The 25,648-nt window shown below is 37.7% G+C and overlaps 2 protein-coding genes across 3 annotated transcripts in view; one reads left to right on the forward strand and one right to left on the reverse strand.

Moving 5' to 3' along the window:
• agla (amylo-alpha-1, 6-glucosidase, 4-alpha-glucanotransferase a) overlaps nt 1–7,326 on the reverse strand; it is a 56,906-nt gene extending 49,580 nt beyond the window's left edge. For both annotated transcript variants that reach the window (XM_041803196.1, XM_041803195.1), the window contains exons 1-2: nt 7,214–7,326; nt 1,627–1,754 (exon numbers count right to left, since the gene is read on the reverse strand). In XM_041803196.1, coding sequence (XP_041659130.1) covers nt 1,627–1,717 — 91 coding nt within the window. In that variant the 5' untranslated portion in view covers nt 1,718–1,754; nt 7,214–7,326. The remainder of the gene's footprint in view (nt 1–1,626; nt 1,755–7,213) is intronic.
• LOC121520245 (putative ferric-chelate reductase 1) lies at nt 7,326–24,629 on the forward strand. The gene is made up of 17 exons (XM_041803620.1): nt 7,326–7,353; nt 14,091–14,282; nt 14,493–14,635; nt 14,753–14,847; nt 16,945–17,083; nt 17,174–17,287; nt 17,677–17,748; nt 17,955–18,053; nt 19,508–19,658; nt 19,924–20,037; nt 20,585–20,700; nt 20,922–21,008; nt 21,103–21,200; nt 23,930–23,988; nt 24,109–24,252; nt 24,374–24,414; nt 24,537–24,629. Exons 1-17 carry the CDS (start codon nt 7,326–7,328, stop codon nt 24,627–24,629), a joined length of 1,785 nt encoding a protein of 594 aa, XP_041659554.1.
• Nucleotides 24,630–25,648: the final 1,019 nt, after the last annotated feature.

Consider the following 25,648-nt stretch of genomic DNA (forward strand, 5'->3'; position numbering starts at 1 on the left):
GAACATGTAAATACAAAGATTAAAACTCAATATTAAATAGCTGCCAAAATGGACACTGTTCCTCACTGCTTCCACTCTTTTTTTCCAAATGTTTTCCAAAAACAGCCCTTTCTCTTTTGTTTAAAAATATCATGGAAGATCATTAAGCTTCTGTTCATACCACCAGTCATTAAAATAATGACTATCATTTTTGATAATCATGTTACTGACATATCAAACAAATGTTAACAAAATGCATAACTGTCTTACATGATTAAAGGTAAAAAACAGATTTATTGCCTCACATCTTGTTTTTATTAGAAAAATATCTGCGACTAAACAGCCAAGGGTTTTAAACGACTGTCTTTCAGTTCTGATGAACACATATATAATACAAGGCATGCTAGGGAAGGTAGATTTACTCTACCTAAGGCAAAGACAAATAAGGTGAAAAGTACTGTAATGTTTAGAGCCATGGCGATTTGGAATGCTCCACCAGGATGAATCATTCAAGAAAATAACAAACTTAGATTTAAAGAACTACTGAAAGAAAATTTATTAGCAAAACAGCTCTCTGTGTCGGCTGATGTGTAATCAAGGCTACTGTGTACAATTAAGTGGGGTAAGTTTGATTAGCTTTATGAGATCTATAAATGTATATGTATATTGATATATAACTGTAAATGTATATTGATATATTATAAAACTATACTGCTATATAACTGATCATCTGATGTTAAAAGCTACATGTCGGAGGCACTGTTAATTTGAACTAGGTCCTACTATATGAATGTTGTTTTTGTTTTGTAAATTGTTGTGAGTTGTTTTTAGTTGCTGTTTGTGTTGCTTTGTTGTGCACTGTGTTCTATGTAATTGTGTACTACACTGACAAGACAATTGTGTTGGGTGTGGACTCCAGGAAGGGTAGCAATGGCCCTAGCCCAAGATAATGGAGATCCAAATAAATGAAGTGTAATAAATGAAATGAAATGTTATTAAACAATTTTAAAAATTCCTCAGAAATATAGAAATGTTATAGTTTTGTACAATTTTGAAAGTGTGTAGGATTTTGCAGCGTTTGATCATTGAAAACAAAAAAGTTGCTGAATACTGGGTGTCTAAGACTTTATTTTTGTTGCAAACAGGTACCAATATATTTTTCTCTACTACAAATTGTATCAAAGTATTGTGACAGCTTTCTTAAGCATGCACAGCAAACACATACTTCAAGATATATCTTACACCACCACCCAGCTAAAAACATACCTGTGATTCTTTTGTACATACTGCCCAGCCCTAACTTGTACCTACTGTCTAAGTCAGGGGTTTTTAACAGTTTTTGCCTCATCCATATCCACACATAAGCCTCCTTAAAGTATGACATGGTAACTTAGGTTGTTGTATAGTTGTTATAATAATGTATGGTTTACATATTCCCACAGCACACCAATTCTTGCTTCAAGGTACACCATTGAGAAACACTGGGCTGGGTAACTGATGACTTAAGTGAGCGCTCCTTATCCAATCTTAAATGTCATCAATAAGTCACAGTCGATTGCATTGAATAATTTTTTTAATCCTTGAAAACTGAAAAAGGAAGACAATCATCTCTCACACATTAAAGCCTGATTAAAAAATTCTTCTTACCTTGTTCAAGTCTGAACAGAGTTCTCTCTAAGTTCTGCTTGTCGTTCAGCATCAGGACTCGGATCTGCTTCAGGTGCTGTGGCAACATCATGAGAAGATCTCCTCAAAGTGAATGGGTGTCTGGCCTCCTGAAAACAGGACAAAGAACAGCTGACTGACCAGTTGGAGCCCTTTAAATACTCTCAGTAAGATGTTTCAAAAAACAATTTCCTGGCTCCTTAGTGGTACGACATCCATTAACCATGGAGGAAATGCTTGCACTATGGAGCAGTATGTTGGCACTGAAAATGTAACTGGCATTGTTCTGACATGGCCCTCGGGTTGAACTGAGCTGATACTAAAATCAGCCTGAAAGTGCACACAGCAATGTCCGAGTGACAGCTGTGAAGGATTATAACTCTATAGACTGAAATCATGCAGGAAATTCAACCATTATCTGTAATATCTATTCAATAACTTTGAGACTAAATATGCAGAAACAGAGTCAGTGACCCAGGGTAAACAATCATGACTTTCAAATATCATCAAATCTTTTATTAACTGTTTATTTTGTTTGCAGTTCTTAATTACAAAATATCAAATGCAATGCAATGCTTCCTGCAAGTTTTACCTTGATGCAATCAAAATGTAAACAACCCCGGAAAAGAAGGCATCTCAGCTCTGAGGTAACACGCAAAGTTGCAAAACCTTCAACAGACTGTGTCATAATAAAGCAGACTGCACTATGGAGAAGTGGTAGTGAAACTTCAGCTAAATTAATGATTTAAAGAAGAAATCATAATGGCACACTAAACAAAAACATGGATGAAAAGTCAACTAAAATACACCACCAGGTACATGAGTGACATGAATAACAAATCTGCAGTTGCTTATTCTGCCTTAACATGTCTAGATCTTACCGGCAAAACATGACAGGCTAGAGTATTTGAACTCAAAGCTGATATATTACTCAACGAACTGCACAATTATTGGCTGTTAAACTCATTAAGGCAAGGTAAGTGTAATTAAAAGGAACACCTTAGACACAAAGTCATTCAACATGCTTTACAAAGTTAAAAACAGACCACTGATAACATTTACAGCATTAAGATATAAAAAAGACATTCAGATAAAATCTGTTGAAATTATACATAAAATGAAACGAAGAATGATATGTGGCAAAATTAAGCACCTTTAAAAAAAAAAAAAACATATGAAAATACACTAAGAGTGGGTATTTGGTGTGCTCTGAAGTACCTTGCCACAGTCTTATTTTCCCAGCATACACAGAATCACCTACTGGGCTTGCCTTATGAATTCTGTCAATCAGTCCCTTCCAGAACAGAACTCCCCCTCAAGGACTAAGGCTCATAGTTTACCCTGATTGTGTTTGGCACAGGCCTAAGCTGCCATGGTGGAAAAATCCCTCACAGTCTGGATACACTATATTGCCAAAAGTATTCGCTCACCTGCCTTGACTCACATATGAACTTAAGTGACATCCCATTCTTAATCCATAGTGTTTAATATGATGTTGGTCCACCCTTTGCAGCTATAACAGCTTCAACTCTTCTGGGAAGGCTTTCCACTAAGTTTAGGAGTGTGTTCATGGGGATTTTTCACCATTCCTCCAGAAGTGCACTTGTGAGGTCACACACTGATGTTGGATGAGAAGGCCTGGCTCTCTATTTCTGCTCTAATTCATCCCAAAGGTGTTCTATCGGGTTGAGGTCAGGACTCTGTGCAGGCCAGTCAAGTTCATCCACACCAAACTCTCTCATCCATGTCTTTATGGACCCTGCTTTGTGCACTGGTGCACAGTCATGTTGGAACAGAAAGGGGCCATCCCCAAACTGTTCCCACAAAGTTGGGAGCATGGAGTTGTCCAAAATCTCTTGGTATGCTGAAGCATTCAGAGTTCCTTTCACTGGAACTAAGGGGCCAAGCCCAGCTCCTAAAAAACAAGCCCACACCATAATCCCCCCTCCTCCAAACTTTACTCTTGGCACAATGCAGTCAGACAAGTACCGTTCTCCTGGCAACCGCCACTGGACTTGTTGCACAGGTGGCATCCTATCACAGTACCACTCTGGAATTCACTGAGCTCCTGAGAGCGACCCATTCTTTCACAAATGTTTGTGGGAACAGTCTGCATGCCTAGGTGCTTGATTTTATACACCTGTGGCCATGGAAGTGATTGGAACACCTGATTTCAATTATTTGGATGGATGAGTGAATACTTTTGGCAATATAGTGTATAATTTTCAGCATTACTGGCTGGTTCATCTCTGCTAAACTGTTTGAAGCTGCAAAATATCTTCAGACTACCTTACAGTGTGTTTGCCATATGAATGTACTGAATTAACAGTCATACTAGATCACAAATCTAAAGTGTCTGTATTTAACTATTTCTTTATTTTGATGAATGCATGAAGGATTGAGTGAATTTACTTATTTAAACACCAAAAGTTCTTAGCTAAGCGATGCTTTCTCACCCAGCAGATGTAAAGTTTAACTGTTAAGTTAGTTGTGGTAGCTATACCCTCAGATAGAAAATTTAGGGATGACTAAAACGTTTTGGGACTATGCCACAGAAAACAGACTTATAGGCTAAAATGTTTATGATTATGGTTTCATTGGTATTATTTGAATCTTAATTCTCAATATGTAAGCTTACATAATCACAACTTCTTGTATTTTTCAATATCTCAATTTGACAAAAAAGCAGGACATCAGTCATGTCAGCCCTAGTCTTACAGCCAACATTCAGTGTCAGTAAAAAATGAAAGAAAATAGGGCTGTTTCAGATTAACACAGGGTAAAACACACTGAAAGAGTTCACTGTTATTCCAATTCAACATTGTTCAACACCTTTGTTTTTAACAAATGTCAAGGTGTTGTGTTGTTTTGTGATCTGTAGTGTTTTGCAGCACCATGTCAGTGCTTGTGTAACACAGATAATAATTCTACTTGCCATCACTTGCCATAATTTGCCTTCATACTATGATTGTGTAATTAGTGCTGATGTGTTCTTATGGGTCTCCATTGGGACTCCTGTGAGGATCTGATATACTTCAGTTACTATCAAGTATATTTATCATCATATTTGCATGTTACATACTATTTTGGCCATTCTGCACTATACTGCTACCATGCACCTATGGAAATTATTACCCCGGGAATGGCAGTGAGAGACCTGATATCTTGTGTTTTTTCAGGCTCTACATCTGCTGTGATCAAAATAATTGCCAGGCTGGTGACAAAAAATCTAACTTATGCCTGCCTAATCACAGAACGTAAAAGAAATACACAACCACTACACTGAGAGCTTCTATAGAGTGTTGAGAAAAAGAAAAACATAATTGAGACATTTGATGAATATCATTTAACCATAAACTGTAAACCTTATTTTCACAGGTAATTCATTAAGGGGGAGAAAAACTGATGATAAATGATTCTGAGATTTAAATTGATCAGTTTAAAGGCTCAAAAGCTGAAATAAAAAGTCAAAATATTAGTTTAAAAGGTCAGAACACAAAATCAAAGTCAAAATAATGTTTTCAAAAGGCAATTATATGAGATAAAAAGTAAAAATCATGAGTTTAAAGGTCGAATTATGAGATAAATTACTAAATTATGAGTTTAAAGGGTCAAAATATGGGATTACAAATCAAAATTAGGAGTTAAAAAGTTCACAATATGAGAGAAAAAAACTTTAGTTTAAAAGGCTGAGACACAACTTAAAATTTAAGATTGTGAATCTAAAAGGTCAAATATGAGATGAAATTCTAAACTGTGAGTTTAAAAAGTCAAAATATGGGATTAAAAGTCAAAGTTTGGACTTTAAAAGGGCAAAATATGAGATTACATTTGAAATCATGATCTTCAAATTTCAAAATATGAGATAAAAAGTTAAAATGCTAAGTTTATAAGTCAGAACTTTCAGATGCAAATTGAAAATATTAAATGAAAAACAAATGTATTTATCTCCCTCATTCCTTACTTTCTGTCTCATTCATTATTGCTCTTTATTTTTTCTAATTTCTATGTCTTAACAAAGGATATTTTAAATTTTCAAGGTTAAATTTTTTATTTCTATACTGGAGACAATCTGCAGACCTCAGACCTGCGGGCCAGTTCTAATTAAATCCAATCCAATCCAAATTTATTTATAAAGCACATTTAAAAACAACAAAATATGATGTGATCCTGCAGGCCAGGTAAAACTGCACCACAGGCCAGATTTGGCCCCTGGGCTTTGAGTTTGACACTCTCAAAAAATTTCTGCTGCAAAACAAAATGTATCAAACTGCTATTTTGACACATTTCAGGTTAAAGAAATATTGCAATACCTACAATTTGAAAATTGCAGCAGGCTATGTTGCAATTTATTCTAATTTGCAATTAATTGCCCAACCCTATACTGTTACCACCAATAAGAGCATAAAATGTAATTTTATTGTAAGAATGTCACAACAATGGCTGGTAAGGCAACCAGTTACTAGCGAAGCATCGACTGTTGGCTGGAAATATATTTCCAAAACCAGAGCCTCTGCAGGAGTGGACTGTCACTGTCGAGGTCTATGGTGATGAAAGCTGATACTACATAGGTAATCTGTGTCCAGATCAGTCAATAGTAATTACAGCAGCCAAGCAGCAGTAGTCAACCCAAGAACAGTGGACTAAGCATATTTCTATCACAATATCTAGAATTTAAATACTTTAAAGCTATATGTGAAAGACATGTTTTCATCTATCAATTAATCTTTTTTTTACCTACTTAAGACTGCATACTTGAGTACAGACAGTTCTAGTAGTCTTAGAAGTTTAGTATCCAAACAGACCTTGGTGCAGCTCTGTAAAGCTGGCAGCAGGTTAGTGCATCCAGAGTCACTGAACCCCTCTGTCTGAACTCTCCCTCTGAGTCTGCGCAGTACGTACCTCCCAACAGAAGGTCAGGAATCCAACCTTTAATGTCACATCTCTATTTATAAAACTCCTCAACACTGTTCAGCTCTCAGGCACAGAGACTCTAACACAGTGACAAACGCAGATATAATGACCACCGTCAACCGGGGGGACAGAAACATGCCGAGATCACGTCCCGTTTATGGCTGCACTCCAAGTGCCATTTAAAAATGTGGGGATTTAGTGTTGTATCGGTTACAAGCACAATATTACTCATGCTAAAGCACAATGACACGCCTAAAATTGCAGGACAGTAACACCTTATGTGTTCGGCATGCACATATTGGACAATAGGCGCTTTTTTCAACAAATAAACACATTTAACTTCTTGTTCTTAGCGGCTGCATTCACTCGTTCCTGCAGTGGGCGGTGCCGTCAACTTACTGGAGGAAGTAATGCTCTGTGGTCATTGTCATATATGTCTTCATATTATTTTATTTTACTTGGTTAAATTTTAATCCTTCGTCATCACTCAAGTTAACGTTAAACCGTTATCGTTAGCTTAACTTATGACATCTAGCTAAAGTAGCTAGTAGTTCGTCTTCCTTTTGCCAGCCTTGAGCTGTGGTAAAATTCGTATCAATATCTGATAATATTAAATAATGAAAGAACAGTGTGTACGTGTATCATCTCTTCTCACCTGTCAGTTGTGTCTTCAGTCACAGCAGCAGGAGGACAGTTTGTAACGGACACTACGACAGCTCGAGCTCTCCTGCACGAGCTGAGGGGGGCGGGCTCAGCACACTACCGTAATGACTGGAGTAGGGGAGACCAGGATCGGTGAGTTCAGAGGTAGATGACAAAGTCAGTTTATTGCAGCCAATCAAAGGGCTCTGTTTCATCCTGTAGTCAAATAACCTGATGCAGTACTCATACATTTGTGGAGACTTTGTATATGTGCAGCTGGAGGCACAGGAACATCAAGCTGCTTGGAGATGGTCTTATAGACTTTACATTTAACATGCCATATCATTTTCTTTCTAATCACCTGGGACAACTGTCTCCTGAACTTTCTGTGCTCCATGTTCAGTGTGGTACACACCATGATACCAAACAGCACAGTGACTACTTTTTTACCTTTAAATAAGCAGACTGGCTGATTACAAGTTTGGAGACACCTGTGAAGCTAATTACAGGGCACACTTTAGTTTAACATGTCCTTAAGGGCACATTATTTTACATCTTTTCTAGGGGTACCATCAATTTTCGTCCAGGCCAGTTTCATCAGTTTGTTTTAAAAATGATTCTGTTGAACCGTAATTCAAAAGCAATGTCTGATTTTCATTACTTAATTTTAACTCAATTTTTATTTATTATTACTTTTTAGTTTCAGATTATTTCAGTGATCATTGTGGGGTTTTTTTCTTTAACAGAAGTGTTCTGACAAATTTGTCGATGTGTTTGTATTTCTTTTAGCTTGTGAACAGAAAATATGGTAGTAGATAATCTTGTAAAGTATTCATTTCTGCATTTTTTATTACAGATTTTGTTTACATTCAGTTGATATTTGAAATCGATTTTTAAGCCACACTTAGTGAGGAAAAATGTTTCATGCCCTCAGGTAAACAGCCCTGTAATCCTGTGTTCATTTATAAGCAGGGTGAGCAGATGACTTGGCTTTCCCATGTATGTCCTGTGCTCACATTAATGGACCTTGATTGCAATCATATTTTCTGATAGACACTGTTCAAATTATATTATATTATATTACATTATATTGTATTATATTATATTATTTTATATTATATTATATTATATTATATTATATTATATTATATTATATTATATTGTATTATATTATATTATTTTATATTATATTATATTATATTATATTATATTATATTATATTATATTATATTATATTATATTATATTATATTATATTATATTATATTATATTATTTTATATTATATTATATTATATTATATTACATTATATTGTATTATATTATATTATATTATTTTATATTATATTATATTATATTATATTATATTATATTATATTATATTGTATTATATTATATTGTATTATATTATATTATATTATATTATATTATATTATATTATATTATATAGATAATGTTTGAATCCAAGGCATCAAAACATAGTTTGATTACCTTGCATTTGAAAGATTAAATTATCAGCATAAGTTCACAATATGAAATTGTTCAAGAAAGTATAGAGTGAAAAATCATAAACCCTATCTTTGAGATGAAGAAAATATCAACAAACACATTCTGATTTTCTTTTTCATGAGGTTTTACTATAGTAAAAGCAGCCTTCCTAGGGTCCTGTTTTTCTTAAGTGTTTAAAAAGCATCAGACAGCATACTCTGCAAGTGAGAGATATCACCAGAAACGTGTAATCCTGTGTATTTCAGAATATATGTCTAAAGAACATTTATGTTAGCACCCTTCAGTTGCATAATTTCTGTTGCACAATTTCTAATCTTTACCGTTGCCAACATAGACAGAGAGAGAGAGAGGAGAGAGAGGAGAGAGGGTTACATAACCTTACTCTGCAGTGCAGCTGGAGGCAGAGAGCAGCACAGCAGCCTCACATATATAGCCTGGATTATCTCATTCATTCACATATAGGTAAAGTCAAAATTTGTAGGGCCTAAATTTTACAACGATTGAAGGAATGATCTATTTGGTCCTATCAGATTCCAAGTCTTTGGTATTTGTATTGTAGCATTATTATAGCCATTTGATGATTGCAGAATTTTCTCATTCACATCATCTTTCATCATCACATCAGCCTTTAAATCAAATCTTTACGATACGCACTTAGTTTAGTTAAGGCCCTTGAAACTGAATTCTAAGTATCATGGGAAATTGTGTTGTTTTATTCAAGCAAATTACTTTCAGCTAGAAAGCGAGATAGCAAATTTATTTATATGGATAACATCAAATACATGGTAAAATACAAACACCAAAACCATTAAGGTTAACTCAACACCAATAGTATTAAATGCAACATTTTCCCCAAGTTTTTATAATTCTTATGAGTTCCAAGTTAAATTTCCACTTTTGTAAATGCTAATACTCTCTTGTAGTGTTGATTTTATTTTCTGACACATTAAAGCAGTGGTTCCCAACCTTTTTTCCTTGGCCAAAATAATAGGCATACATACATGTGTTCTTGACAAAATATCAAATATCTGTGTATAGAATATCTGTTATTATGACGGTGTATAATAAAGAGGAGCTGTTATTTTTTAAGGAAACAAAACAGTAAATTCTTATGTCTAAAATGTTGTTAATTTTATGTATTTATTCCAATCATTATCATAAGTCACTATTATTATCATTATTTAGTTGGCTATTATTAGTTTTTTTTAGTTAGTATTATTATTTATTATTATTTTCTGTCTCATTGACTCATTTTGGATACTCCTTCATTTTCTGTATGTTGTTGTGTTTATATCATTTTGGCTCCCTACAAATACAGTTTCAGACTTTCTTTTAGAAGTACATGTTTTTGTATTCAGCACCCCCCTTCACACACACCCACACACACACACACACACACACACACACACACAAACTCCTGATCAAATGTCTCTGAACACTATATCCTCACCCACGTACTACTGCAGCATGTCATTGTCTTGTTTTGATGTTTTGTGTATCTTGTTCACTAATTTGTGTCACTACTTTCTTGTAATAGTTTTGCACAAATAAAAAATAAATAAATAAATAAAATAAAATGTTGTTAATTACAAGAAAAAATAGGGTTTCTTTTACTTGTAAAGATTTAAATGTACTCAAACCAAAGTGTAGAATTTCAGTCCAACCACTGTTTTCAGCTTTCTTGTTTTTGTTTGTTTGTTTGTTTGTTTGTTTGTTTGTTTTACTTTGTTGTTAATTTTAGGTTTTAAAACTCGGCACTTTTTTAGTTTTTGGTGTAAGAATTTAAGCTTTTGTCAACTTAAGAATTTCAAGTTTGTTCTCGTATATTTCTGACTTTGTGAACCCTGAAATTCTCAGTTTGATTCCTCATAAATATAAAACTGTAATCTTTAAAAATGTGTTATTTTTATTAGAGTGACAATACTTTGACTTGAGTACTACACTCTTGTCCTTTTTCCACCTCTGTTTTCAACAGAGTAACAAGTAGGGAATGATTCCACAGTGTAGTATGGTTTGATGTCTGCACTCTGATTGATGTCTGTGATATCTTAGTTTGCATGGCATCACATGACGTCTAGGTTTTGGTGTGTTTTGATGATGTTGAATTATTATCTCGACTATATTTTTGGTTAGATTCTTTAAGTGTTCAGATTCTGCTGATGTTTGCATGTTCACGTTTCTGTCTTCTTGTCTTTTGTTCAGGTTTGTTACTTTGTTCTTCTGTTTGCTTCTGCGTATGTTAAAGCACTTTGTAAACCCATGTTTTTAAAAGTGCTATACAAATAAAGTTATTATTATTATTATTACATCACATCCCAAACAGCTGTTGATACACTATATTGCCAAAAGTATTCGCTCACCTGCCTTGACTCACATATGAACTTAAGTGACATCCCATTCTTAATCCATAGGGTTTAATTGCAGGGTTTATGACATCGGCCCACCCTTTGCAGCTATAACAGCTTCAACTCTTCTGGGAAGGCTTTCCACAAGGTTTAGGGGTGTGTTTATGGGAATTTTTCACCATTCTTCCAGAAGCGCATTTGTGAGGTCACACACTGATGTTGGACGAGAAGGCCTGGCTCTAAGTCTCCACTCTAATTCATCCCAAAGGTGTTCTGTCGGGTTGAGGTCAGGAATTTGTGCAGGCCAGTCAACTTCATCCACACCAAACTCTCTCATCCATGTCTTTATGGACCTTGCTTTGTGCACTGGTGCAAGCCAAGCTCCTGAAAAAAAAAAGCCCACACCATAATCCCCCCTCCACCAAACTTTACACTTGGCACAATGCAGTCAGACAACCCATTCCATGAAGCTCTCTTCACACTGTTCTTGGGCTAATCTCAAGGCCACATGAAGTTTGGAGGTCTGCAGCCATTGACTGCAGAAAGTTGGCGACCTCTGCTCACTATACGCCTCAGCATTCATTGACCCTGCTCCATGTCTCTAAGGACCTTGCTTTGTGCACTGGTGCACAGTCATGTTGGAACATGAAGGGGCCATCCCCAAACTGTTCCCACAAAGTTGGGAGCATGGAATTGTCCAAAATCTCTTGGTATGCTGAAGCATTCAGAGTTCCTTTCACTGGAACTAAGGGGCCAAGCCCAGCTGCTGAAAAACAACCCCACACCATAATCTCCCCTCCACCTAACTTTACACTTGGCACAATGCAGTCAGACAAGTACCGTTCTCCTGGCAACCACCAAACCCAGACTCGTCCATCAGATTGCCAGATGGAGAAGCATGATTTGTCACTCCAGAGAACGCGTCTCCACTGCTCTAAAGTCCAGTGGCGGCGTGCTTTACACCATCTGACGCTTTGCATTGTGTTTGGTGATGTATGGCTTGGAGGCGGCTGCTCAGCCATGGAAACCCATTCCATGAAGCTTTCTGTTCCTAATCCCTAATAATCCCTAATTCCTAATCTGAAGGCCACATAAAGTTTGGAGGTCTGTAGCCATTGACTGCAGAAAGTTGGCGACCTCTGCTTACTATGTGCCTCAGCATTCGCTTACCCCGCTCCGTCATTTTACGTGGCCTACCACTTCGTGGCTGAGTTGCTGTCGTTCCCAGTGGCTTCCACTTTATTATAATACCACTGACAGCTGACTGTGAAATATTTAGGAGCGAGGAAATGTCACCACTGGACTTTTTGCACAGGTGGCATCCTATCACAGTACCACGCTGGAATTCACTGAGCTCCTGAGAGCGACCCATTCTTTCACAAATGTTTGTAGAAACAGTCTGCATGCCTAGGTGCTTGATTTTATACACCTGTGGCCATGGAAGTGATTGGAACACCTAAATTTCAATTATTTGGATAGATGAGTGAATACTTTTGGCAATATAGTGCAAATGATATTCAGATTTTGCTTTCCCTGTAGCCGAAGTGCATTTATTCCAAAGTTGTTTGAAGGAGAGCCAGTGTTGAGGGTCTCCTGAACGATAAGAAAAATATGATAAGATCTTGAGGGCCTGTATGACTGCACCATGGACCGGATTTGGCTCCACAATTGATGAAAACAGGATGTTATCTTGTTTATCAAAGTGGAATTCTGCAAATGCAGCACACGTGTTGATCAAGGAAACAACCATTATAAAAGTCTGGCATTGATCTTTAACATTGTCTACTTATTTATTTTAAGTAGTGTGTACACTCATTCTACCACAGGAGTTTTTAAACATGCTTCTGAATTTATTAATCTAAAGATATAAAGTATTCTGAGAATCAATGCTGTCCTCAAATGTGGAGTCATATCAAATAGTTTCAGATAATCAGTCTTGTTGTAAAACTGCTGTAATAATAAACTGATGCTGCACTTTGAAATGCACGCCCACAAACAGAGGAAGTAAAGACTGATAACTCATATTTATATTTATACCGTCACACTTGGAAATTATTCCTCACAGCTGAGAATGGTTTTGCTCATGCAGCAGCAGAAGGTGAGTAAATCCTAATTTCTTTAAGTTTTTTGTCTCCGTTTTTAACCAAGGGAAGATATTCATTTTACATCCACTGTTATGAATAGTATCAGATTGATGTACTTTTCTCTCAGCCATGTTTTTTCCACAAACTGATAACAAAACAAGCATGATAAAAATCCCAACCACTACGGAGTTACTGCTCCATAGCCTGTTTGAGATCACTGCTTTGAATCAGGCTGGATGTTTCACCTTGTATACTATATGTAGTCTCCTTAGAGCCTGATACAGAGAAGATTATTAAAGATTAGCACATCTGGATTAACAATCCTTATTTAAAAAAAAATCAGTACAACAGTAAACCAGATAATCAGATTATCAGTACTGAGCGTTGGCCTTGTCCCATATTCACAGAGATTTCTCCAGATTCTCTGAATCTTTTGATGATGATTCCCGCTGCAGATGGTGGGATATTCAACAATTTTACATTTCAGTTTTTCACAGATTAGTGAACCTCAGCCCATCTTTACTTCTGAGAGACTCTGCCTCTCTAAAATGCTCCTTTTGCAGATTAACCTAATAAGTTGGAAAAAGCTCAGCTGTTTTTCATTTTTACCATGTTGCCCTGTCCCTACTTTTTGAGATTTGTTGCCTCCATCAACTCAATATGAGCTGATATTTTTTCATGAAATGGTTGAAATGTTTCCCCATCAAGATCTTATGTTATTAATGTTCTATTGTGAATAAGATATGGGTTTATGAGATTTGCAATTCTTTTCATTCCGATTTTATTCATATCTTACAAAGCGCCCCAGCTTTTTTGGAATTGGGTCATACTTCTGCATTGAAAGTAAAACACAGAGAGCTATTATTTCTTAATGTTCTCTTGATAAAAGTCTGGCCTCTCCTTTATTTCAGATTTGGTTTGTGGATGTACTGTAGCTCCAAATGTCTCCTGCAGGCTTCCGTAGTCTTCTCTTCATTGCTGTCCTGGTTCATTACTGGGTGCCAGCAGACTGCTATGCAAACGGCAAGGTCACCAAATCCTGCAGCAGCATGGAGCCCCACCATAGGGTCCTTGGTCAGACCACTCCCAGCCCCTACCACCTCACAGTCAACGCCATGACATACAGACCAGGAGACCAGATCCAAGGTAACACGCTGACTCAGCAGTCAACAAAAAGCAGCAGTGTAATCCAGGAATATCAATGAAAAGCCTTGATTGCAATAAATGTGGAGAAGCTAAAATGACAGAATTCAGGGAGCATGATGATGGACTTTTTTTTTTTTTTGCAAAAGTGCTTTAAATAGAGAAATTTATTAACATGATTGGTTTTAATTTTTCTGTGACATCTTCTTCTAGTCATCCTCTCTGGAAGCTCGTACTTTGAGGGCTTCCTGCTTCAGGCAAGAAATACAGCTGTTCAGGGCTCAGCGTCTGTGGTGGGGACCTTCACCCTGACAGATCCAAAGAGGACTCAGCTGCTCACCTGTAATAAAGTCAAGGTAGACGTGAACGCAGATATAGACAGTTTTGTCTCTTCTTATATATGAAATAAATACACTAAAGGGAGTTAATACACTCCTCTGATATGTGTGTATTGGTCTGTGTTTTTTGCTCAGCGTTCAGCAGTGAGCCATACCAGTGCAGACCAAAAGAAGGAGGTCATTGTCATCTGGACTGCTCCCTCTTATCCCGTAGACCAGGTTCAATTTTTGTGAGTTTTGGCTCTCCTGAGACTAAAAGTAAAAGTGGCTATCAACATGGCTAATGTGTTGACCTCTCCACCTCTTCCTGTTGTACAAAAGTGAAGCCAAAATGAACCCACTACCTGAAAGTGCTGAAATATGACATGGCAGTGTCTGAGCAATAGAGACGAACTGGTGCATCTGTGGTATTAATTTCAATCCTCCTCTGCTAAACAAACAAGGAAAAAAACGTATTATTCTAGTTATTCTTACAAAACCTCCAAATGAAATTCCCTTGAACTGAATTTTTCTTAAAGTTGGATTAATATACAGCCCTGTGAAAAAGTATTTACTCTCTTCCTCATTTCTATGTTTTGCATATATGTCAAACTCAAATGTTTCAAATCATCAAACAAGTTATAATATTAGACAAAGATAACCTGAGTAAAAATGCAGTTTTGAGATCAATTTCTCTAGCAACACACAGGCCTGATTACTGACAGACCTGCTGAATCAAGAAATCATTTAAATAAAACCTGTCAGACAAAGTGAAGTAGGCTAAAAGATCTCAAAAAGCAACACATCAAATCACATTAAAGAAATTCAAGAATTGACATCTGTCAGTCTGTAAAAGATTACAAAGCCAATTCTGAGACTTTGGGACTCCAGTCAAACATGGTGAGAGCCATTATCCACAAATGGGGAAAACTTTAAATAGTGGTGAACCTTCCCAGGAGTGATCGGCCAACCAAAATGACTCCAAGAGTGCAACAATGACTCATCCAGGAGGTCCCAGGAGAACCCAGAACATCTAAAAACCTGCAGGCCTCACTTGATTCAGTTAAGGTCAGAGTTTTTTCTGATGCTGGTTCAAAATCAATAATTTTTAGATGGTTCCAGTGCCTAAACGGTGCCTGAGTTGATACTCTTGACAGAAAAAAGTGTGTTTAAAGTTGTTGGGAGAATAAAAGCTGTCTGGGTATTGTAGATGACTTGAAGAAATATCTGTAAAGGTGTCAGTAGAACATGGGAGAAGAAAAGGAAACTGTTTTAATTCCATTATGGAAATACTCAAGCAAAATTCATAGCCTTGAGTCAGTGACAGATATTAGCGTAATGTGTCAGTCAGTTGAATATTATGTAGGACAATGCAGGCAGAGCAGACATGTTAATCCAGATGCCAAACAATTTATAGACGTTCATGTTAACTGAGATTAAATGAGTGAAAACAAATCAAACAAATTCCATGACATATTTCATGCCTTTCATCTGGGATTGTGGGGTACTGAAATGAAATATCAGTATCTGAGCTGTAATTCAGTTCAGAAGTGCTGGTACCAGATTTCAGTACTCATTGATTATACCCAAGACTTTTAGGGAAATGTTTTGTGTACTGACAAGACAAAAGTTGAACTTTTTGGAGGGTGTTTGGATTAAAAATAACACAGCATTTTATCAAAAGAAAATCAGGCCAACAGTCAAACATGGTGGTGGCAGTGTGATGGTGTGGGGCTGCTTTGCGACTTCAGGACCTGGACCACCTGCTGTAATTGAAGGAACCATTAATTCTGCTCTCTACCAGAAAATCTTGAAGGGGAATGTCCAGCCATCAGTTTTTGACCTAAAGCTTAAGCACTCTTAGGTTATACAGCAGGATAATAATCCAAAAGCAAGTCCACCTCTGAATGGCTGCATTTTGGAGTGGCCAGACCAATACAGGCTGTTCATGCTGGAAAATCCTCCAATGTGTCTGAATTGAAACTATTCTGCAAAGAAGAGTGAGACAAATTTCCTCCACAGTGATGTGAAAAATTCATTGCCAGTTATTACAAAAGTTTGCTTGCAGTTGCAAAATGGCACAACCAGTTATTAGGTTCAAGGGGTAATTACTTCCTCACAAATTCCCCCCAAATCAGTGAAATAATCATTTTAAATCTTCATTTAGTTTTTACTCAGGTTATCATTGTCTAATATCAAAATTTATTTTACATTTTGAAACATTTAAATGTAACAAAAATGCACACAAAAAAACCCAAATAGAAGTAAGGAGGGAAGGAAGTACTTTCTCTCAGCACTGCAGTATTCTCAGCTGTGACAGTGTGTGTTCCTTTGGTTTTATTTCCCAGTGTGACTGTTGTTCAAAGCTTTAAAGCATTCTGGGTGAAGGTGCCAGGACCAATCATCCATGGGAATGGCTTTACTCCAAAACCGGTGACCACACCTCCTTCATTTCACACAACCATTCCCTCTATCCTGCCCGGGCCTGTAAGTCTAGTTTTAGCTAACGGTGTCTGAGCATGCAGCTAACCTATAACTTTGATGCAGAATGGGTGTTACACTAACTTGCATCTTCAGTTTACCTCAAAGGGATGTGGCGAATCAAAATCCTGCCTGTTGGATCCTCCAGGCTGTAATCCAGAGGAAGATTCTTTCTGCTTCTTCTTGTCCATGACTGCAGAGGGGGCAAAGGTTTGACCATCACCAGCTTCATTCACCTGCAAACACACAAAAGGATTCACATTATTTCTTATACCGGAACACTTTTGGAGCTACAAAAGGATTGATTTAGGACGTATTTAAATTGTTTTATGTTGGTTTGTCTTCATATAAACATCCTAGCAGCTAGCATTAAGGCATACTCAGTCATCTTACCTGCATACAACAGTGCTTCCACTGTAGAACAAGGTGCACATGCACTGACTACAGTCCAACAGTGACCTCTACAGGTTGACTTAAATAATAAACATGCTTTAAGAAAATTACACTACTGTAAATAGAATAAGACAGTATGAAATGGTTTTAAAAGATGCACAATTGTCACTAGCTAATGAGTGAGCTCTGGATTACTTTCTCTGCAGTCTGTAATGTTTGAGCTGAGTGGACCAGCAGAGGGGTACATCGCCTTTGCACTGTCCCGGGACACATGGATGGTAAATCAGTCCTACAAAATACTATATGATCCATGCAAACTAACCATCTTTGTACAATCTGAAAATGTCTGCTTCTTTCAGTGATCTCTGCAGAGTATTCTTCCTGACTTTGTGCTATAAACCCCCGAAACATGCACCATCATTAACCAGAGGAGAAAAGCTCATATCATATTTATTTTTGTGGGGTTTTTTCTGTTTGTGTGAAGGGCAATGATGATGCGTACATGTGTGTCAAAGAGGGGGACAGAGTATCGGTGAGTGCTGCAACTCTCTGTGGACGAACTGAGCCTGAAGATGAGTCAAAGGTAACAAATTAGACCATTAACCAATACACCACCGTCAGTGAGAAGGTATCTGTTAGATAAATAGCATATGAAATAGTATACGTAGTAATATAAAATAGTATGCTGTACTGATACAGATTATCCAGCAAGCAGCTCTAAGGCTAACTCATCACATTGATTTTGATTGATGTTGATTAATAATGTACAGTATATCAGGGGGTTCCAAAGAGTGGGAGAGGGAGCCTCTGCACTCTAATCTAGTGTGATCTATGAGTTTGCATCCATGCATTTGATGCAGGATTGCATTACAGTGGATCATCCTCCACCTTCAGCCTTGCCTTGTACCTGCTATTGATTTTTGTCAGTGCCAAAAACCTGCACTTGCACGGACTGCCATAGTGTTTACGGTGCTAAATGTCTACTACCTTCAGTGACCTAAATTCCTTTTACACTGTATTGCCAAAAGTATTCACTCACCCATCCAAATAATTGAAATCAGTTGTTCCAATCACTTCCATGGCCACAGGTGTATGAAATCAAGCACCTAGGCATGCAGACTGTTTCTACAAACATTTGTGAAAGAATGGGTCGCTCTCAGGAGCTCAGTGAATTCCAGCGTGGTACTGTGATAGGATGCCACCTGTGCAACAAGTCCAGTGGTGAAATTTCCTCACTCCTAAATATTCCACAGTCAGCTGTCAGTGGTATTATAACAAAGTGGAAGCGATTGGGAACGACAGCAACTCAGCCACGAAGTGGTAGGCCACGTAAAATGACGGAGCAGGTTCAGCGAATGCTGAGGCACATAGTAAGCAGAGGTCGCCAACTTTCTGCAGTCAATGGCTACAGACCTCCAAACTTTATGTGGCCTTGAGATTAGCCCAAGAACAGTGTGAAGAGAGCTTCATGGAATGGGTTGTGTGACTGCATTGTGCCAAGTGTAAAGTTTGGTGGAGGGGGGATTATGGTGTGGGCTTGTTTTTCAGGAGCTTGGCTTGCACCAGTGCACAAAGCAAGGTCCATAAAGACATGGATGAGAGAGTTTGGTGTGGATGAACTTGACTGGCCTGCACAGAGTCCTGACCTCAACCTGACAGAACACCTTTGAGATGAATTAGAGTGGAGACTGAGAGCCAGGCCTTCTCCTTCAACGTCACTGTGTGAATGCAACTGGAGACTGCGTGGCTAGGTGTTTGGTCACTAGACTTAGCGCTATGTCTCAACAGGACTGCAGGGTTTACACAGCCTTGTAAGCTTGTAAATCTTTGCAATTCTATGCTGTGGCTGTTGAGCATCATCAGGACCAGTGCAGGAAAATCCTAACTTTCAACCAAATGTCTTTATTGCAGTCCTTCTCCATCTCTCATATCCAGTCTGTTGTAGACACTATCTGCAGGTTAAACGTTTCTCCTCTTACTTAACTTTATGCTAACCTAGGGTAATCATATATTAATCTTCCTTTTGTGTGTTTGCAGTCTGGTTTGTCCTCTGTGTCATGGCGGCTGGCAGATGGAGCAATTCAGTGCAGATTCAGTAGACTGGTCCGACTGGCCAATCAGGAATCAGCTCGCTTCAATCTGGACAGAGACTACTATCTGTTTCTAGCTAATGGAGGTACTCAGGATGGTAAGAGCATGCACTCAAATACAGACTAAATCTGACAGCCAGCATGCCTCTTATGAGCTAATAAAAGATCAAACAGGACAGAGCATTAAAAGCAGTTGTTTGATAATTGATGAAAAAATGAAATTTTAGCACTGTCAGGTCTTTCAGAGCAGGAGAAATAAAAAAGATAAAAAGAAAAAAAAGGTTTGTGTGCATGAACAGTTTTCGATTTTGTTTGAATTTCTCTCAAAAAACACTGTTTGTGTTAATAACATGTACCATCTAGGTCAACTGTTTCAACACAGCCGCCAGCCGCTAATCTCCACCCAGAGTAAACTCATCACTGGACCCCCTGAAGTCCTGAGGGGTTCCCGAGCACCCATCCTAATGAAAATGCATGGTTGGTAAAGTTCTACGCTTTCACATTTACACACTAGCTTTGTTTACATGGACCACTTGTGATCGAAATAAATACCTGATCTGGGTTCATCTTTGTTAATGTTAAATGGGAGTTAGTTTTACATTTGTAAACGTTAAATAGTTACTAAATAGGTACTAATTTTTTGTGGTTAATTAGAAGTTGGTTTTACATTGGTTGCCAACTATTCAATTTGTGTACCTTAATTTTTTTCTTAAATATGGTTAACTAATGGTTAATTAGTGGTTACTTAAACACATTACTTAATACCTATGCAAAATATGAATACCATATTGTAAAGTTTTTCTATAAATTTTTATGAAATATGTTCTCTGGGTTATGGTTACTGAGTTCCAACTATTTGCTCTAATAGTTTCTTGCACACAGCCAAAGCCCAACTTAAAGTTAGCAAACAATGCAACACATACCCTACTATTAAGAAATACTTTTTTAAGGTAAAATCTTGTTATTCATTGGCTTAGTCTTTTTTAGAGATTAAGTGACTGTTGCACTGTCTCTGTCTTTTTAGGTGCACTAATGATGCTAGCATGGATGCTAACAGGAAGTGTTGGTACCTTCATTGCAAACTTCTTTAAACTGGACTGGCAAAATCGATCTCTTCTTGGTCAGAAAGTCTGGTTCCAGGTAGATTTTACATGAACAAATACCCTATAGCAGCATAACTAAGGACTGATCCCAAGTTAATTTTTGAAAGCTTATTTTAAAAGCAGATGAAGTGTCTGCTTCATCACACTGATTGATAACATGATTCCAAAGGTGGAGTTGCCAGTCCATAGATGGCAGCACTTCCCATACTACTTCTGAATGTAATATGACTGGATCACACTACCATTGAGTGTTTACAGGTTCACCGGGGGCTGATGATGCTCACTGTGGCTCTGACTATTACATCCTTTTGCCTCCCATTTTTCTATAGGAGAGGTTGGAGCAAGGTGAGGTTTACCCATACCACTGTACACCCTCACACTTTGTTTTATCATGAAATCTTCATGAGAGTATGACACAGAGACTTGTGTGTTTGAACAGGGTGCAGGTGTCCATCCATACCTTGGCCATACTGTTCTTGCATTATCTCTAATTCAGCCCATAATGGCTGCAGTCAGACCCCCACCAGACTCAGACAGGTAATGACACTCATATGTTTACATTATAGGCTGAATATAAAGAGTTAGCATTTTGGATCTAAACAGTTGGTTTCTAGAGGTCTTTAGGTCTCATCTTGATTTTCTGAGACAACTAGAATATCATTGAAAAAAAATCTTTTTTTTCCCATGATAAGATTCATAGATAAACTAACAGTAATGGCTATGGCTCCCTCTGCAGGCTGGCAGCTGTACGACAGTGTGTGTGCATGCACATGTGCATGTTTGCAATGCTGAAACTAGACTGACAGACCCCAGCAGACCAAGCCCCTCATACATATATGTTTCTGTTTCAGTTGTTAGACAAGTAGACCAGCATAAATCGTGTGTTAAAAATGGGACTTGCAGGCAGTGGTGTACTCAGGCTATTTAACAGGCAGGGGGAAGAATTAAAGGGCACCAGCTGAATGCCATGAGGCACCAGTGTGCAAAAAGTTGTGACACATGAAGAACTGCTTCTAGCAGCATTTTGAAGACCTTTTTGTAGGCTCTTCAGTTCTCCTTCTTTTCTTGGCCTTCATCATAGTAAAAAGAGCCATTTCAAACCTATGGCAAAGCCACGGGTGTTCCAGCACCAGCCAAAGTTACAGCTGGCACACCTAAAAATCAGATGCAGGGTTATTTTTTTGTTTTAATAAAATATTTCACTCTAAATGTGGACGATTGCTTCCTAATCACAACATTAGTTAGCTAAAAGCATTTTCAATTCTTAATGCAAAAATTAAACACCTATATACAAGAGCTGCAAACCAATCCACAAATAGCCGACCTGACTGTACCCCCATCATCTTAGTAGGTGCTTTCTTAACAATGCAATGTTTTACCAAGAGGAAACAGAGCTCCTTGATTAATTACTTCAGGAGGATCAGCTACATTGTCTTGTTCCTAATCCATAAATTCTCACCATGTTGCATGCACACCAGATTCCATGATAGTCATCAGGCCAATCCATCTTGCAAAGCTTCGATCTGAAGTGACTGTGCCTGGCCTGAAAACAGACCGGACCAATCATCAACATTTGGTGGTAGCTACGGGTGGAGTGTAGCTGTGGTGGAAGCGGATGGCAATAGCTGCCTCTGATATAACATTTAACTCGGATGTAGCTATTGTATAGTGGTATTTTTATCAGAACTGGGACACATTTTTTGAATTAAACAAGTGCAAAGAGCTAAGCTGAAAGTTTGTCTTGGCATAGAGGAATTTTTTGCACTTCTCAGGAATGGCCTCAGCATGAGTTTGATCCATCAACAAGCACCAATGTGGGTTAACTATGCAGAGCTCAGGCTACAACCGGAGATGCATATGTTTACTACCTTATTTTGTCTTGTTGCTCTGATTGGCCCTTAATGAATTTACCAGACTGAACATTTGTCCAATCATCTTCTGAGAATTTTCTGAGTCCTGCCCTTCTCTTAGTAAGTGAGGTTTCCAAGACAATTGTGAAACATTTCGCATGCAGTGGAGACATTAACAATCTATGTCGCGTGTCAGGTTAGCTTATTCTATAGTGGTGCTCACCCATCTGAGTGCCAAAAAAAGAAGCAAGATTTATCACTCTACAGCAGTGGTTCTCTCAGTGGGGGGGGGGCCAGCCAAACTGTAGGTGCATGGAGTTCAGCAAACCATGGTCCATTGTAAAGTTTAGCTGTGAAAACCATATTTTATATTTTACCTGAATAATAACTACTCTTAAATGACAAACAAATATCTTTATCCATTCATTTAGCCTTCTTTAAATGAAATAACTTTTGTTAAATACATAACTAAAATGGATGAAAAACTGCTAAAATTGGTTAATAATGGCAAAAAATGGTGGAAAAGGTGGTGAAATTGGATTTTTAAAGAACATAAATGGGTTAAAAGTGGCAAAAAAACAAACAAAAATCAGTTAAAGTGGCAAAAACAGGCACATAAAAGTGGTGGAAAGGGTTAAAAAATGACAAAAATGGGTTTTAAGTGGCAAAAATGTGCTCAGATTATCAGAATTGTTGTTTAAAAGTGATTAAAAAAGAGTTAACATTTGGTAAAATTGGTGTAAAATGGCAACAGTGTAATCTGGTGACCCCCTCTTGGTGTCTCACAACCCCCAAGGGGGTCCCGACCCCAAGGTTGAGAACCACTGCTCTTCCAGTGCTCTACAGTCCAGTGTTGGCATGCTTTACATCCGCTCCACCCGATGCTTGCCATTAAATTTAGTGATGTGAGGCTTGCATGCAGCTGCTCCGCAGTATAAGTCCTTTCTGAAGCTCCTGCTGCACAGTTTTTATGTTCACATTAATGCCAGTAGAAGTTCATAACTCTTCAGCTATGGAATTAGCAGAGCGTTGGCAACTTTTTGCACAATATGCCCCAGCAGTCATTGAATCGACTGTTATTTCATATGGTCTTCTGCTTCGTGGCTGAGTTGCTGCTGTTCCTAAACACTTCCAGATAATATCACTCACAGTTGACTGTGGAATATCCAGGGATGAAATTTCAAGAACTATCTTCTTGCAAAGGTGGTAACCATCACAGCACCACACTTGAAATCACAGATCTCTACAGAATGACACATTTTATATCATGAATGCAATTGGAGACTGCGTGGCTAGGTGTTTGATTTCATACACCTGTAGCAACAGGATTGAAACACCTGAATAGAATAATAAACAGGTGTGGCCAAATACTTTTGTCCATATAATGTACATTAATATGTTTTTGTTTTTGTTCAGGAGATTCATTTTTAACTGGGCCCATTTTGGATTTGGGACAGCAGCAGAAGTCCTGGCAGGTTGGTCCACATTCAGACACATGTCCCAAACACCTGAGTACAAATGACTTATTAGAAACACCTTACCAACCGGTGATATCTGCCAAAATTTCATCAGAGTAACCCTCTATGTGTCTGCAGTGATTACCATGTTCATGGGAATGCGTCAGTCATCACTGCTCCTCCCTCAGCCCTGGGCAACGCATGTTCTGATTGGCTATGTAGCATGGATGGTCTCGTTCAGGGCCCTCTTCATGGTGCAAAAACACCGCTACTGGAAAAATTGTATGAAAACTTTAATCAAATTTATTCTATATTCAGAATTTTATTGCATCACTTCTTAGTGTTTGTATAAGAAACATAATCTCATTGTGCAGAATAATAAACCTGTCTTCTGTTTGACCAGCAGCGTGGAACTCCTTTGACCAATCAGAGAGCTCACACGGAGTATGTATCACCTGATAAAGTCAAACATGTTTTAACTGTGTTATTATTATTCACAGTCATAGCTAAGTGTACCAGAGTAATGTTTGCTGGTTTCTGATTTTCCTGCTTTAAATGTGTTTCAGAGCTCCAGAGTGAAGTCTCTGCTCCTGACTGTGTTTGCTCTGGGAAACTCTGGATTCCTGGTGGCTTTGTTGTCTTCTGTAGCAAAACTTTGACATTGAATAAAAGAGAATCTGAAAAAGTCTAGACTTATTTATGTTTGGAATACTGGTGTACAGTGCTTAACAAATTTATTAGACCACCTGTCATATTTGTCTCAGCGACCATCCAGCATCATGAAGTGCTTTAATACGGACTCTTTCATTTTCAGTGAGCTCTCCACGTTTTACCATTTTGAACAGGAATGAGGGATTTCAAACTGAATTCACCTTTTTATATCCAAATTTGAGCCAGCTCACTGGGCTTCTCTGAGAAGTCAGAAATGAATCAAGCATAACATTCAACCACTAAAACTCATTTTTCTGTTCAGGAATGCAAGTAAATAACTATAATTTGACATTTTGATTAAGAAATATTAATGTGCTTTGCCAGTTTTTCAGTAAATCAGTAAATTTGAAAATTCATGGATAACAATAATAATTATATTTTAGCATTAATTAGCATTAAAAATATCATTTGGGTTTAAAAGCTTCTACATATTGGTGTATTAACCATTGCAGAAACGTAAAAAATGACTTTTGGTAATTACCAATGTAATTGGTAATTTAGGGCAGCTGTGGCATAAACCTTACTTTGGGTGGTGGGCTTATAAATTTGTTAAGCACTGTAAGTTCAGCAGACCACAAGGGTATTCACTTTATAATTCTGGAGGACAAACATGCCTGCCTGTTTATATTCTCTACTTTTGGATGCTTATGTTTGTAGTTTAGATGGAGATCATGAATATTAAAACAAGATCTTATTTTCACAACTTAAAATCGTTTCAAAGCCAAAATGATGGCGCAATAACTTAAAAGTGTGAGTAAACCCCCAGCTCAAAGCTAACTCTGCCCACACCAGACTTTTGAAAAAGGCACAAAGTTGCAATACAGATTGGTACTGAGAGGAGGAAGGGGAAAAGGACAGGGTTTTCTAGATGAAGTGGAAGAGACAGTGACGTCCCCTTGCCAGAAAGTGGCACTGAGTCCTGCAGCACTGCTGCTTCAGAGCAATATTTAGAGGTGGAGGATTTTTC

Source organism: Cheilinus undulatus, linkage group 13, assembly GCF_018320785.1.
Source record: "Cheilinus undulatus linkage group 13, ASM1832078v1, whole genome shotgun sequence".
NCBI classification, from domain to species: Eukaryota; Metazoa; Chordata; class Actinopteri; order Labriformes; family Labridae; genus Cheilinus; species Cheilinus undulatus.